Source organism: Hippocampus bargibanti, linkage group LG06, assembly GCF_051943395.1.
Source record: "Hippocampus bargibanti isolate YZ-2025 linkage group LG06, ASM5194339v1, whole genome shotgun sequence".
Lineage (NCBI taxonomy): Eukaryota > Metazoa > Chordata > Actinopteri > Syngnathiformes > Syngnathidae > Hippocampus > Hippocampus bargibanti.
Window position 1 is genome coordinate 8,859,127 of NC_142739.1, and position 16,717 is coordinate 8,875,843.

Consider the following 16,717-nt stretch of genomic DNA (forward strand, 5'->3'; position numbering starts at 1 on the left):
TTTTCTAGCCTTTCACCCCCCCATACCCTTTCAAATTGCTGCAGTGGATTGCAAATTTCCCCATTGTGGGCCGATTAAAGGTTTTCTGATACAATGAATACAATCTATACAAAATAAATAAAGTGTACCCTTTATTCCAATACAAAACAAATATAAAACACGATCAACACGCAGTGCCAGCTATAACCATCAAGACATTGGAAATTATTATAAACATTCATAGAAAAATCTGTTTTCTTTTTGTTCAAGAGCTCCCTTTGGCAAATCAGGGCTTCCCGTTTAGCTTGTTACTGAAACGGTAAAATATTCAAAATTCATCTTGAGTGTCAACTGAGCTTCATATTTTTGTGACCTTTGATTTTCTCATACACTGCTACTGATGGGTAGTAATTACTCGCTACAGTTACGTATTTTGGCAGTGTGAGTGACTATAAACAATAGCAGATATGGGATACCTTTTACAACACGAAACTAAACTGAAGAAGGTGCAGCTGCCATAACAATACCTAGCCTAAAATGTAATGACTGGTATTACGTGGCATATTCCTGCATAAAACTACCTTTAAAAATCTTCTTTCTTTTCCTTTTGGCTTTTCCCTCAAGGGGTCGCCACAGCAAATCAGTGTCCTCCATCTTTAGAGGTTTGATCCGCATGTTAAGACCGCAAATAAGGTATATAAGAATAGTCAATCACAACAGCAATACTGTAAAAACCGTCAATACCGGCAGATCGTATTCACTTTCACACGGATTCAAAGGTAGTGTCTGAGGCATAACCGAAAGGAATTTGTTTATGACATTGATTCATTCTACTGTATTGTGTGTGAAAAGACACTGGCATATGACTACAATGGGTTTTACATTAAAAAAGAAAAAATGGATTCCTGTGAGAAACCGCCTTGTGTTTTAGTTCTCCATTTGTACGATTGTGGGACCCAACAATGTCCTGATTTTCCGGGTTCTGTGTGAAAGATACTGGTGAATTAATACTGTGTTGCTACGATGCGCTAAATTCCTGGCAATGCCCCTCTTTCTACTGAAAAAAAAAAACAATTTGAAAACGTTTGGGAACATTTTTCCAGTCCTGATCAGATTGGGGAAACCTGACCGAGTTTCAATAAATTCTTTCAACTTTTCTGCAATAATAATAATAATAATAATAACATGTCATTTCTAAGCGCCTTTCAAAACTCAATGCTTCTTTCCAGGCGGGTGGATGAACGACACATATTCTACCTCATTTTTTTAACTGGGAACTTTGTAACCTACATCCCCCAAAAAGGCTACTACAAAAAAACTATAAACAATACAAAATACAATCCAAGGCTTCCATCGGTAAACAGGCGAGTTCAAAAGGAAAAGACGTTCAGCCCCGTTATCTGTCATCTTTGGCCACTTTGAGGACTTTGTAGATGTGATTGGCAAAAACGGTGGTAAAGTGTGGCTGGGAGTTCCTTGACATGTGAGTGCACAGGGGAATTTTACCCACATTCTGTGGGTCCTCCACGTCCCAGATCTCTGGCATGCTGCAGCCGGGCCTTGTGGAATGTGAAAAATACGGTCAGCTTCATATTGTTGTTCTGATAAGTCTTGTCTATTCATCCCCAAAAAAGTGGATATAATGTTTTACAATTAATCTGCTAACTCGAGAATATTGTTCATTGTCAAACGTTAGCGACACAGAGTTTATGAAACACGTTCAAATATGAAAATTACACGATATGGCGATTTCATCACAGTCCCACTATGAAGTGGTGTCTCATACCCGGTTCTCCTGGTACACCAAGAATCTTCCAGAACAAAAAAATCGACTCCCAGTTTGTCCAAGTTCCCCTTGACCATCTCTGCAGACATGCGGCTATACATGGAGTACACCAGCTTCGTTCTTTCCCTGAGGAACAAAACACGTCATTATGAGCATCACAGTCCAATGGCATGACTTCCTAGTGGTCATGTGACTCTCTCTTTGACCTCAAACCAGCATCTTCGTAGTGGGGATGGTTAACGATGGGTCGACCCGTAGACAGTTTCACACTGGCCATTGTGGGCATTGCACCCGCAAACACAGCATCTGCGTCACATAAAATACACCAAAATATGTGAATGCGACATTACATTGTTATGTGTGATTAGCACATCGGCAACCCTTGTGAGTTTAAAAAAATGGACGGATGGACAAAGGGAAATATTCACAATCGTATTTGTGTCAGGAGAGCAAATATATCCCTCACCAGGAAGTGTGTTGTCCTGTATCCAGTCCAGCAGCTCCTCCTGAGGCATGTTGCTAAACTCGCCAATGATGCTCCACTGGGCTTTCAGGTTGGCTACCCCCTTCACTGCCATGAGGGCCAACACGAGGAACACAGCGGCCCGATGTTTGGCCCTGTCCTTAATCCAGCCCATTAACTGAGAGCGCAGAAGTGAGGGGGGGGGGCTCAGTTACGTTAAAATGAGACTACGGTGATGCAGTCGTCAGAGCCACCTGTCTGGAGCAGATCAGCGAGGCCATAATACACATGTGTGGCGTGAGGAAGAGCTTCAGGCGCATGATGAGAATGGCCAGCACACTGAATGCCAGCAGCTGCAGACTGTGATACACCATCTGAAAGAGCACACAGGAAACAGTCAGCATATCATCTCCAGTCATTCTGTACAGTACAGTAGTATCTTGATTTATAAGTTTACTCCGTAGTTCCGTTATCGTGCTGGGAACTCAAATGACTTTACTCAAATCAAGCTTCCCCATTGAAATGAATAGAAATGGCGATAATCGGTTCCTGGCACCACCTCTTCCCCCAAAATTCTCATCTGTTCTATTTTTATGCTATAATTATGTGTATGTAAAGCAAATAGAACAAAGTGATGTCAGAATTTCATCAAACGCTTCCATTAAATGGACAGTGTGACATTACTACAAGGCTCAAAATGGTACAGTTACTTGGAGGAATGATAGGAGAGGATGCGGGTACATCTCTACTGCTGCTAGGTTGTGGACGCCAAAACAAATGAAAAGTGCGACCTATCGCGTACTGTGTAGACTGCTTTTGTATATTCCTAATGTTTCCCCCCCTTGACGAAATATTATAATTTGCAGGTTGCCTGTTGTTATCCTTCCCTGTAAAATCTGAAACTTTCCAGTAAGCGTTCGGCGCTATGTTCTTTGCCAACTGCGTCTATAAATCACACCACGCAATGTGTGTGGTGTTTTTCTTCACCCGGCTTGGAAATGGATAACTGAAGAACGGCAAAAAATGCAAAGGAATTGAAATCCCATCACTTTGTACCACAGGACATACTATAGAATGTGAAAAGGAACAAGGAGGAATATTCCTCACCTCTCCTTTAGTGACAACTTCACATCTAAAACAGAGAAAAGATGCAGAGTTACAGCAATTGTGTGCGCCAGTGTATTGTCTACTCTAGAATGTGTAAATTGTGCGTCATCAATTTGGGCGAGTTGTACGTCCATGGACTTCTGGGAACTAAAGTAAGTGTCTGTTTTTATACTGTGTATTGAGAGTAAAGCTTGCGTTTTGGGTATACAGTACCCCGTGTCCCTTCTGTAAAAATATGAATCCTAAATACCAATTATGAAGCATACAAAAGTTCAGAATACATTTGCGATTTTTGTTATTTTCAGACCCCGAACTATGAAACTGGAAAGTTGAACCAAGTGAAATAAATGCACAGTAACATAATCTCACCTCACAACTTCCTCGTTTTTCTGTTCATTATTTCGTTCAGGTGCCTTGCCTCCATCCCTCAGGTAGCGGATAAGATCCTGCAAAATCTAGAAAGGACAAAAAATGGTCAGATTGTGTATTTTTTAGTCATATTGTGTATATATAATTGCATTGCAAAAAAATATATCTGCTTACCGTCTTTGCAATCAAAGCCACCAGCAACACGTTGATGGGCAGCAGGAGCGTTTTCAGGTAGCGTTCCGGAGTCTAGTGAGGGAGAGAAAGATGTGCCATCTGCGCACAACACATTCACTGACTTCAATCTTACCTCCCATTCCATGAAGTTGAACTCTGCGGCACATGTGTACATGAGCGTGTGGAAGTCTTTGTAGTTGGTAAATTTGGACTTGATCAGTCCACTGATGTGAGCCTTGGAAACAGAAGGATGTAAGCACGCAACAACGGTTGAAGCAACAGCACATCGTGTCAAAAAAAACAAAAGGAAAAAAAACCTATTGAAATAAATACATCGTGACAAAAACAAGCTCTGGAAATTTTTGAGACAAAATTTGTGAGTTACTTAAAATGACAGTTTTTTTAAACAAAAAGGTCACAGTAAGTAGCAGCACTGGTCGGAAAGTTGATTTTGATGACACAAACTCACATCATCTGAAGCACCGAGAATGGTGGATAGCAGGAATTTGAGCAGGACAGTTGACCCCATCCAAACCAAAGCCTGCATGACCTGAGGAAAACAGAAGGAAGTTCAAACTTAAGAAAAATAAATGGTTTTTTTGTTGCATTCAGAGCAGACTACACTTCAACAGGCACATGTAAATCATCCCTACCCAAAAGACAAAACCAGTTCTGAACATCCGAGTAAAGTGATCCCTCAATGCGATTACACCCTGAGGGGAAAAAATATATATATATATTTTTTACAGACAATTTTTTTTTTTTTTTTTTTTGACATTATCATTCAGACTCAACTCACCCAGATTGAGACGAGCGAGGAGGCGTAAAAGGACGTGAGCAGCATGGCATTGCCAAACATAAACACAAAGCAGAAGACCAGTGCGATCTGCAGTTTGGGGAAACAAAAGAGAAGACGCTACCCGTGATCCTTCAGCAATGATGTCTAAACAGGTCAAGTGCTATCAACAACTTGAGGATAAATACAATTATATTGTTTAGTGACAGTGACAGAGAGTAAAACTCCACCATACCATGTGAGTGACCAACAACAACTGCATCTTGGCTGCACTGAGGTAACCTAAGATGTAGGATGCAAACAGGGAAGCCACCTAAAAAATGAGGTGGGGGGGGGGGGGTTTAAAATCCAGCAATCGTGTATATTCGATATATTTTGTTACTTCTGTGTGCTTTGCGCTTTACCTGAGTCAGCAGCACAAACTGGGCAAATTGCCATGGCAACATAAAGCACAGTGTGGAGAATCCCAGAGCGACAAATGCCATCCTGCTCGGGTTCCGGGTCCTGTTGGGGAGGATGACGAGGGTGGGTGGGTTAAATGCTTTCATGAAAGACCAACCGGTCAAGCAAACAAAGCTAAACATGACAAATAGTGATGCGGTTGTACTCCAGTCAAGTAGGTGTCACTAACAAGCATAACAAAATACATTCCAACTTCAACACAACCCTATCAGCTTAAAGGACAACCGACGTCTCCGGACAAGTTGTGTCCATAATTTGTAAAATCGCTTCAAATGACTTCTACTGAGCGTATTTTACAAAGATTCCACCGCATATAGCTATATTTTACGTTGCGTTGAATATTCTGGAAGTCTTGTTGTTGAGTTGGTGACGAGTCCTCACCCTACGTCACTGAAGGAACGCCCCTCACCGAGAAAGGACATACCTTGCATCACCTCAATGCATTTTGCAGCACTTTGTTTGGTCTGAAAACTTCGTGTTGATCCGTGTTAATGGCGAAATTAGAAGGAAAACATAAATAACGCGATAGTGAATCGTTGTGTGTTGCGCCAAGACTTCTACAGTGTATTTGATGTTCGCTTACAAAAAACGTCCCAGCAATTTCCACGGAGCTTTGTCGCCCTCTTCTGCCTTTTTTTGGGTACTGTGAGTACTAAAGAGTTTGTCACTACATTTCTCTCCAGATGCATCAAAATGACCGGAATAAATTCTTTAATCGATTGCAAACATGAATGCTTTCCTCTTCAGAACTATTTGAATAATATTCATAACTGGATGAGTAACAAGAAAGCATCTTTTCCGAATCTGAAGCCATTGTTTTGATTCTCGAGCAAGGCAAGACGTCTTGGCATTACACCAGGAACAAGGGGTTAGGACCTTCTGAAACTGGCCACTTCCGGGTTCAATTTGAAGTAATTTTTGGACACCAAGTCATTTTCATTGGTGTTTTGCATTTGACTAAAAATATCATACTGCGTGTTTTGGGTATTTTAGATCCTATAAAACGTTTTTCTGATGTCAGTTAGGAAACAAAAAAGTGATGTTGGTTGTCCTTTAAATGTTGGGTGGGGGGTAACATAACTGAGAATTTGTACCTCAAGATGAATGTGAGTAGCAGCATCTGCAGGACCAGGAAGGGGTAGGCAAAACTTTCCCTCAGAGGAGGAGTCCACATCACACGTGTGCTCTGACATGTGCGCACAAAAGGTGAAACATTAGCCGTTTAAAAAATCAATTTACAATAGTACTATTTTAACAGCCTGCGCCCACCTCGCCATGATTGAAGAAGAAACAGACGGTGGTCACGACACCCCCCAGTCGGCTGCCGCTGAAAAAAAAAAAAACACACAATAGGGCTCATTTACTCAAGGCTGGTCTGGAAAAAAAAACATTTTATATTTATTTCATTGTGTTCAATAGCATTTAAATATTGAATAGCTATGCTGTCGTGTCAGTACTTTCATTCATCGAGAATATGATTTTCATTAAAATCCTCCATATATTTGTCAACTATAATTCCACAGCTCTGCTGATGTAAACCAGAATTTGGGTATTGTGACATCACTCATACTTGACACACATGAATAAACCCACTCATAGCGCATGCAGTGAAACAGTCACGAAGAGAGGTCATGAGCATCTTAAGTGCAATATTTTGGTAGATCAATAAGTAACAACATATCCAAACTGGAAAGACTACCTGAGGTAAGCGGCGTACAGGAAAAACAGGCTCATCATCACCCCATTCAGTAAGAACACGCACGTGACGTAGAAATAAGCTGGGTCTCCCAAACCTAGTGTTCAGACACACAATATGAACCTATTGTACATCCTTGATGAAGAGCTAAAATGTCAGATGGACAAAAATGGAAAAAGGACTAAATACGGCATTTTGAAAACCGACGAAAACGTTTCTTCAGCTGTCATCTGTACTTCTTTGAAGGTGTCAGACGTTTTGCTCCTCATTCTAAGAGCTCCGTCAGCGAACTAAAGTTGTGCTGGTAACCCTGGGCCGATATACAGTGATACCTTGGCTTACGAACTTAATTGGTTCCCAGACAGAGTGTGGGAGGTGAAAAGTGTGTATCCCAAACATTAATTTCCCATAGGAAACAGTTAAAACGAGAATAATCCATTCCCAGGTCCCCATAAAACAAACATTTTCTACTTTCTAATTTTCTAAGCCTTAAAACTACACAAAATATACCTTATTTTATGTATAATAAATGTGCTATGGTATTGTAATTAAAGAAATAAACTGTACTATATAATAAAGTCATTTTATTTACCTTTGTGATTTTGTGATGGTCATTGATGGCTTGATGGAATGGAATGGCCGGTTTCATCAGCATGAAACACTTGATGAAGAAAGTAGCTGCCTTCTTCCACCATCTTGAGAAATGATTCCTTGTAAGCTTTGGCAGCTTTATCGTCAGAACTGGCTGCCTCACCATGACGAATGACACTATGAATCCCTGTACGACGCTTAAAGTTCTCGAACCACCCGTGGCTAGCCTTGAAATCATGAATAGATGACTAACTTCCAGGTTGCCTCTTAACGATATCCGAGTGAAGTTGCCGTGCTTTCTCTGCGATAATTTTACCTAGTTCCTCATCAATTGTGTTCTGTTTAGCTGGGTTGATAGCTTGTGCATCAAGTGTAGAGATGGCTTGTGCGGGTTATTTGTGGAGCCTGATATGTTGGGGCAATTCGCTATATGAACATCTTTAAACATCTTTTTGCATCGTTGTACTAAGTTCATCCTGTCTACTTGATATCTAATTTAAAGCAGATTCTTTACTTACAGACAGTGTAGGTGTTCAAATACTTGATATCTAATTTAAAGCAGATTGTTTACTTACAGACAGTGTAGGTGTTCAAATACCTGACATGTTTCGGCGTCTACTTCCGCCTTTATAGGTATTTGAACACCTACACTGTAAGTAAAGAATCTGTTTTAAATTAAATTAAATATTTTTGCATCGTTTGTATTGGTCTTGGACTTCCTGATACGTCATATCCTGCCTGCCTTTACATGATGTCACATCCCATTACATCACATCCTATTGTGTCGCACCCTGTCCGTCTTATGAATGCTCTCCCAGTTCGTCTTTCTCTCTTCCTCTTCTTTCCTTTCTGCCCCTCCTCGGCCGAGCTCCCACGATGCACCTGCTGTCTACAAGATTAAACTAACTTATTCTGTTCAACACCTGGCTTCCTGCTGATTTCACCATCCCTCTTCCAACACCCTGAGAAGCCATGAACCAGGAACGAACGATCACTTTTAACCCATCAGATTGATGGGATATTTTAACCTTGCAGTCTGCACGCTGCCTTTGAACTATCAATAAAGTTGAAAAGACTCCAAATTTCACTTGTTTTCTATCCATTTTCTCACTCTCTGTCTATCTATTTTAATTTGCAGGACTGTGTTTCTGTAACCCACCCTACCTCTCACTGCTGCGTTCTTGACCAATCACGTGCAGGTTTAACGAAGAGTGGGGGCCAGGAATAGAGGACGAAAAAAAAGTCTGCTGCCATTTTCTTGTTTGAAGAGCGGGGAGCAGGGGGGCGCCTGATTCTCTCTCTGTCGTCTGCCTATCTATTTAATTTGCAGCTCTGTGTTTCTGTAATAGCCCCCACCCACTGCTGCGTTCTTGACCAATCATGTGCGGCGATAACGAAGACTGGGGGCGGGGAATGGAGGACAAAAAAAGTCCGCTGTCATTTCCTTGTTTGGAGAATGGGCTCGTTCACGAACGACACATCACTCATTGCTGTGCTCCGTGTGTATCCCGAAAAATAGTTTGTATGCCAAGATTAAATTCTCATGAATTTAACGTTCGTAAACCGAAAATTTCATTAGCCGAGGCGTTCGTAAGCCGAGGTACCACTGTATATCCCTTCGCTAAGGTTTAATTAAACCCTAAGGTTTAATTTAAACTGTGCTTATTTAGGCTTAGTCATGCTAATGAGGTGATACCAGAGATAATGGGGCAATCAGAGCCAGGGATAGACATGAGAGGTAATTAGACAAAACAATGTCTACATAGACATTTTGAAAACCGCCAAGAAATTGACATCGAATGTTTGCAAGGACACAATTTGTGTTCAGCACCAGACAACAATAATAATAATAATTATTATTATAATTATAATAATAATAATAAATGAACATTTATTTCAGTACACTCACAGTCAGCAAGTTTACGGAAAAGGAACATGATATTTTTTCATCATTTAAGTTGTTTTATTATTGCTAAATATACAATATCCTTAAATTGGGCAGGACTGAGACTGTGCAGTCTTTCAAATTAGTCAAATTTATCCCCCCACAATCTTATTTTTCCCCACTTAAATTGATTTAACAAGTTTAACAATAATTGACAATACATAAAGAAACATTTTTTTTTCTAATCCAGATTTTTAAAATCTTGCAAAGATGTTTTATTAATGTATGACCTGTTCATTGAACTCACAATTTTAGGTTTAAAAAAATAGACTCACAGTCGTCATATTTGTGCCTTTATGAAGCAGTTTGAAGAGCAGATTTAAAGATGATGGTTTTACTTTTGGGCAATTGTTAAGTAAATAAATTCACATTTTTAAGTTCCAAACAGTTCTATCAATTCCAAGAATTTTGGTAACAAACCCACAAATCATTAACTTGATCTCGTTTTATCTCTCTTTGAACCAACTGTTGCTCAACATGTCTGTAAACATTGACAAATCAATAAAAGAACCATCTCCAAACAAAGTACTTGTGCGTGATTTTGATTTTGGAATTCTTCAGTCATAGCTTTTAGCGCACTAAGTGCGCTTGTTGTGTATTATGTAATGTGTGAGAGCAAGGGTCTCCATAGCAACCGCCACTACCTTCACAACTGTCCACGGGTGTCAGGAATTCTCCTCTGTTGATGGACCAGCACATCTTGGTGGGAACGCCAAAGTAGCCCATGACAGCAGTGTACACCCGGTACCAGCTGGCCAGAACCACCTGGAGAACATACACACAATTGGTAAATGTCAAATCAGCATTTGTCAAAATAAAAGAACTGATTAATCAGACGATTAATGAAAATATATATCATGCATAAACTACTTTTTAGAGGAGGGGAGCCCCACACCACTCACGAAAAAGTATGAATTACAGGAAGAATGTTGTTGAGATATTTCTTTAACTAAACATGAGGAAAAATGTCAAAAATTAGCTGATTTATTCATGACAAAATTTTCTGCTCGGTCCCAACTCAAAAATATTGACAGGAAAAACAGGCATTAAATAAATGATAACAGCTTCAAACTGTTTAATTAAAAGTTTCCCACTATAAAATGTACCTCCGGGTAAAGATTAAATCTCTTGAGGGTGTTTATGACGAGTGGGTACTCGGTCAGTCGGTCGTTCATGACCAAATGGAGGCCCTGCAGGAAGGATGGCGCCTCGATGATGGTCTTGTAGTACGAGTAATACAAGCCCTGTAAAAAAACAGAAATGGTAAATCAATTAAAGGTGTCATGCATAGATTGAAAGGTGGTGATGGAATCAGGAAGAGGAAGCTAAAGCTGATTTTCAACTTCTCTATAAAATGAAATACTGCAACAAACCAACAACATGGTGGCCCTTAGACAATAAATCGGAAATGCTTGTGCAACTGTGTATGGTAAAAAACATTAATTTGTCACACCCATAAATATCTGGAAGCTCATGGCCACCATTGAGTACATATTGTGACTGTATGCGCCAAAAGTAACTATGATGTCTGACTAAATTTGGCATTAAAATATTTATGCAAATCTGCAATTTACAGATATTTAAGTAGATTATTTTGTTTGACTGCAAAGTGTGTGATTGAGCCAGTTTAATTCAGTTTTCACCATTTCTGTCCGGAAAGCCATTTCCTTCTCCAGGGTTGACAAGTGTGAGAAGTGTCTGTCATTTTCAAAGAGCTGGGTGAGATGATACCTGCAAGTGAAGAGTAACAATAATAGACATGAGCCGAGGCGCATTGGATTAAATAACAGAGACGTCCGGAGACGGAGTCATGCACTTTATGTCAGTGAACATTCCCAAGTCAGGCAATTGAGATGCTTCTCTAAAATCATGATGGTTCAGTTACTTAAAGTGTCTTTTATACAGACAAGCTTTAAAAATGGATATCGACGGGCATTGCCTCATGGGTTGCGTTATTGAATGGGGTCCCTCTTGCAAAACACCTGCTTCAAATGAGTATCTGTTTTTTTAATTGGATTTAATAACAGAACCAATCTGCTATTCCAATTAAAAATTGAGGGGAAGTCATCATCATGATCTTGGAGCTGCAGAGGCGCCCAGAAGAATCCCTCTGGACTGCATAATGAAGGCAGTGAACATCGATTAAGTATTTCAGACACTAGGAGAATTAGTAGATTTTTTTATATAGAGAATATGGATTACAGTATTAAGATTTGTGACACACATATGTCTACTGTCCTTTCTCAATTTTAACTGCACATCTTTCAACGGAGAGTTTGAACAGAATCGTGAAATGTATTGAAAAGAGCTTTTTTAATCACAACTGTTTAATGATGACGGTTTTACAACTCACCAATGGAGATATCCGCTTAGAGCAGCTGTGGGCAAACACAAATACATTTAAGGGGGTAACGAGAAATAAAACGCACATACTTTGAAATGGCAAATGAATTACTAATGAGTGGTGGCTAACGCGATAAAGCTAACAGACAGGTGAGCTAACGTTAGCGCAGATGTTGAGGTACAGGGCAGGTAACACGTTTGTCATCCGCACATTTACCCCGCGTTTTGGGTGTCCAAATCGAAGCGAACTTAGATATCTTACCGAGAAGAAGCGTGAATCCCAAACCGGCTGCTGTAGAGTGAGTTAGCCCCAGCTTATTGCGGAAGCCCGATAGCCCGTTCGCGAATTTGACATCCCTGCTAGCGACAGCTCGCTTGGCACCATTTTTCCCACCAGCTGAAGCGAGTGGGGAACTCTTTTCCCTTTTGTCTCTCTTGCCGGTCTGGCTTTTGTCGTTCTTGTCGGTCTGCTTTCTGCTTTTGGCCGCCATGGAGAGCGTCCACAGGAGGACGCGGTGGGCGAGAGCTGAGCGACCATACAGCAGCGGAGCGTGCCTGCTCCTGAGCTCAGGTCCTGGAGAAGCTTTCACCCTATTATGCTCCAAAGGTGAGCAGATCGATCAAAATTTCAAAAATATAACATCGATGTTTGTATTAAATTTGATCGATATCAATGTGTTGCGATCGATACGTGTGGGGAAAAAAAGGCAAACATAAATAATGAAAATTATTTTAGATTTAACAAATGTATGAGGTACTTTTAAGGTTTGAAAAGGTTCTGTACCTAACCTGATTATACCGTACCACCAAATAATTGTTTGGTGCCGATCATAATGAATTACTTCCACGTTTTGTCGTGTGATTTGATCACACTCAATTGTGGTGAAATTCTGCCCCCAGGTGAGCATGTTGGGTAACTACAGACAAGTCGAAGCGTGACGTCACGCATGACAGGAGGCTTCACTTCCTTCGAACCCGGCACCCAATTCCCTGTGGAACCTTATCTAAAGTCGGGCAGTGTTTAACGCCATATTTTTCATAATTCTAAATTTCAAACAATATTTCTACTTAAAATAGGTGACAAAAGTACTCCCGCGCCCAAGTATTTACATCCCACCATTAACCAACCGAGCCAAAACACTAATTTCTAGGTTGCAAAGCAAAATCTCTATTTGTCACGACAGTTATTGTTTTAAGCCATAAACCACAATCAGTCGTCACGTGGACACAAATCAAAGTGATTTTCTTTTGTTATATTCATAACTTGTGCAATAATAAATATTGAATGAAAAGTATGTATGTACGACACTGTAAAAAAATAGAATAACAAAAAATCTAGTTTGTTGCCAACAATGACACGACCAAAATCAATTACTTCCAAACTTTTTACAGTTGTGACCAATAAAATTTTGTTGAACTATTTTTTTTCATTGCATCAAGCAAAATTAAAAATAAACAACTAAAATAGATGGACGGATGAGTTCTTGTGTCTTCTAGCTGGGTATGTTGCTTTGTTAAGAATAACCCAATGATATTAAAATGTGTTAATAAGAGTCAGCGCACATGTGCCACCATTTAAGTGCCTCTGATGAACTCTAAATAAAGTTCAGATGTTCCTTTAGGCTGCCTGACATTTTTTAGTCTGATGACACGTCATGTTGCCCAAGCAAAGAGCTTCCACAATAACACAAAGACTTAACTATTCCAAGGTATCGGTCGAGGGCATGGTTACAAAATAATTTAGCTCTTTATTTTTTTGTCCTGTAATAAATGGATGTTCACTGAACTTCGCACAGTACCCTGAACAAAACATGATGGCATTATTAGTAAAAGCACATCAACACAAAATGTCAAAGCACTCATTTTGATATTTTGCATCATCACCCTTTTGCACATTTGAAGTTTAGATATGAATAGCTCACTTCAACACATCTTTGCGCTTCCTATTCTCCCCAGGAGCTATGATAACTTCTGCTGGGAAATACAAAAATACACATTCGGTGTGTGAGCAGTGACAGAAGAGAAAGCTGATGTAAACAACATGGAGAAGACTACAAAACATGTTTTTGTTCTCTCACTTGTCACAGCCTCCTGTGCTCTTCCACGGGATGTATTTATAGGTTCATAATGAACACGCGTCTGCCAACACCACGTTGCTCACGCTCACAATCACACACGCGGAGAAAGCATCTGACTGACACTTTCACCGTGGTTACCCGAATTGAAGACAAAAAGTTTGGAAAAACAAATAGCGTGTTTATTCAGACAATCCCACAAAAAAGTCCCTGAATACTCAGGATCATTATATTGATACTTCGGTACGAAGCAGTCGTGCATTTTTCTGTACACGGAGCACAAATAAAAAACAAACAAAAAATAATCACAAAAAAGAACTCATCGGAATCCCCAAAAAGTGAAGAGCACCACAAGTGTTGTATTGTGACCATTGACCACACATCCCCTCCTTTGACAAGCAAACAAACAGACCTAAGTAATAGTAAGCCCTGTGGGAAATTGCTTTGCTTTCACATGCCTCAACCCGCACCCAACCCCCACTGTCCCGCATATTTGCCCACCGGGATCCCCTTTCAGAGGACACCTCGAGGCTTCCAACCACAAAGACTTTTTGTTGTCACGTTGCTTGGTGTAGAAAAAAAAAACATTCGCTTCCGCTACTCCTCATAAGGAGCACATATAAGCTCGAGACTATCCCAGGTTAACATCTTGGACTGGTTGCCAGCCTATGGACAATTAAGGGGGGCTTTAATAACTTTTTCAAAGTTTGGGGGTATGTGGGAGAAAACCGGAAGCCGGAATTTGAACCGCCTACCGGCAAGTTTCGAGGCAATGGTGCTTACCACGATTTATGATGCTGTGGAGAAAAAAATGCGTTAGAAAGATAACACAGATGGTGTATTGTATGAGGTTTGTGGTGGTGAGAGTAGCTGCTCCGAGGGAAGTCAAATGAGGGAAAAAAAAGGTACACATTTGCTTTTCGTCTCCTATGCCTTAGTGTAAACAAAATGGCATCACACACATACACCAAACACCCAAAACTATCCTCCACGGTTACGTTCGTATGTGTTGAGTGTGGATAAAGCTAGCAGTTTGTACTCCCGCCTCCAAACAGATTAACGGATAAGGTGGGGGGAAACAAAAAAAAAACGTGTTTACATGTGCGAGGGGCTGTGAGTAGTCCTGAAAATGGCGTCCATTTTATACTCCAAAAAAAATCACACACATTAAAAAGCCCCAATTCTAAATTTCATTCATCAGAGGAGGGGGAGAAGTGTCATTGAAAATGAATTAATCCCGTCTCATTTGAAGCCCCTAATACACCCCATCTCGACTCGAGAAGATTTTCAAACAAACAACGCGGCTCATTAGCCGGGCGGCTAACTGGCAAGCTAACCACCTTCGCTGACGCAACGTAACCAAGGTTGTGGATCAAACGAAATTTTGAAATTGGGGAAATGGGACGGAAATCACAGCTACCACTCTTGTTGAGTTTAACTTGAAAGTCAACGAGAGGGCTGCAGAGGGATGGGTGCAGTCTTTGAAGCCTCGTCAGCACGGCACGTTGTCTGCCGCTTTGGGGAAGTCTCCACAGTCCGCCGTGGAGAACTGCAGTCGCCTCACGGCCTCTTTGATCAGGTTGCCCGAAAGGATGAGCTCCTGGAGCAGACGGTGTGGGTCGTCGTCCTCGGCGTGCAGTCTCTTTTTGTTCCATGGTTTGAATTGGTCCCACTCCTGATTACTCGAGCCGGGGATATGATAAGGGCTCGCCCGGCTACTGCCGCGGTTCCGCAACCGCATGCAGCAACCTTGCCGCTTTGGAACAGGCGCACCGGTGGCGGTTGTACCTCCTACTCCACTGCCTCCGACGACGACAACCCCCGCGGGGTTGATCACGCTTCCCACGCCGGTGGTGAGGTCGTGCAAGCAGGCCGTCTTCTTCGGGTGGCCGCCGCTATTGTTGTGGAGCTGCAGCGCCTCGCCGATTCTCGACACCAGCGCGTCCACCTCTTTGGAGCCGACGGTGACGGACTGCTCGAGGAAGATGTAGTTTTCCTTTCGGCAGGGCATCGTGAAGCCAGGCCAGTGGGTTAGTTGTTGTGGTCGGGGATTGAATGAAAGAGGCACTGCTCCTCGCAGCGCTCCTCCGTCCTCGCACTCGCCACGCCGCCAACCTCCAACAGGCTCTGTTGATTTGTAAACAATGGGTGACGTTGAGAGGAACATACCAAGTATCCACCCGAGGAGGCGACGTTTGGTGTTTTGAAACAAAACCAACAATCTTGTGTAAAAATCATGACATTTGAACCAACAGAGAAATATCAGAAACACATTAAAACCGATTTAATATATTACACACAGTATGTGCATTTCTTAATGTGTTAATACTTTTCGAACCCCCTATCCGCTCTCTGATTTGGACTCTTCTCGCCAAATGGATGTTACATAACTCCTAACTGCTTGTCCGAGGAAACAAAACAAAGCACGTTTTTGATGAAACGAGGAAGAGTACCACGCCGTTAACGTAAACATTCGGCTTTTATGTATATTTGTTTATGTATATTTTTTGTACTACGGGGACTATTAAGTCACGGTGACTGTTTTGTCAAATATATCCCTCATGTTAATCAAAACATACAAATCGGAAGTCTATAAAATATATTAAAGTGACAATTCAGATGTTTTATTTGCTCGTTTTTCCGTGCATCCCGTGTAAAAAAAACAGTTTGATAAAGCAACGCTTCAACTGTTTAAACCAAAACAAATGAAGTGGTCTGTAAAAAGATGGGTTGGAATGATACATCTTTTATTTAAAAAAATAAGTGTGCCATTCGGAAGGCAAGCGTAAAACACAATTAGGATAGACATGGAGACAGATTAAAAACAATCTTCATTTAGCCATGCTAAAGTTCTCCCCTTATATTGGAATTTGTGATCCACATGGTCCAGACATTTATTGCCTCCTATTGCAGTCTGTGTGCGTGTGTGTG

At 41.0% G+C, this 16,717-nt stretch overlaps 2 protein-coding genes across 2 annotated transcripts; both read right to left on the bottom strand.

Moving 5' to 3' along the window:
• Positions 1-118: 118 nt before the first annotated feature.
• On the bottom strand, positions 119-12,542 carry dpy19l1l (dpy-19-like 1, like (H. sapiens)). The gene is made up of 22 exons (XM_088998792.1): positions 11,974-12,542; positions 11,722-11,746; positions 11,012-11,099; positions 10,475-10,612; positions 10,013-10,133; positions 6,836-6,929; positions 6,406-6,463; positions 6,231-6,322; positions 5,079-5,178; positions 4,910-4,987; positions 4,678-4,764; positions 4,532-4,591; positions 4,348-4,428; positions 4,012-4,113; positions 3,879-3,950; positions 3,705-3,790; positions 3,336-3,360; positions 2,483-2,602; positions 2,232-2,406; positions 1,972-2,071; positions 1,766-1,891; positions 119-1,538 (listed from the first exon to the last, which is right to left on the bottom strand). Exons 1-22 carry the CDS (start codon positions 12,200-12,202, stop codon positions 1,376-1,378), a joined length of 2,220 nt encoding a protein of 739 aa, XP_088854918.1. The 5' UTR covers positions 12,203-12,542; the 3' UTR covers positions 119-1,375.
• A 1,404-nt stretch (positions 12,543-13,946) lies between these two features.
• gbp (glycogen synthase kinase binding protein) lies at positions 13,947-16,055 on the bottom strand. Its single transcript, XM_088998793.1, has one exon. It carries the CDS (start codon positions 15,951-15,953, stop codon positions 15,279-15,281), a length of 675 nt encoding a protein of 224 aa, XP_088854919.1. The 5' UTR covers positions 15,954-16,055; the 3' UTR covers positions 13,947-15,278.
• Between the last annotated feature and the right edge of the window lie 662 nt (positions 16,056-16,717).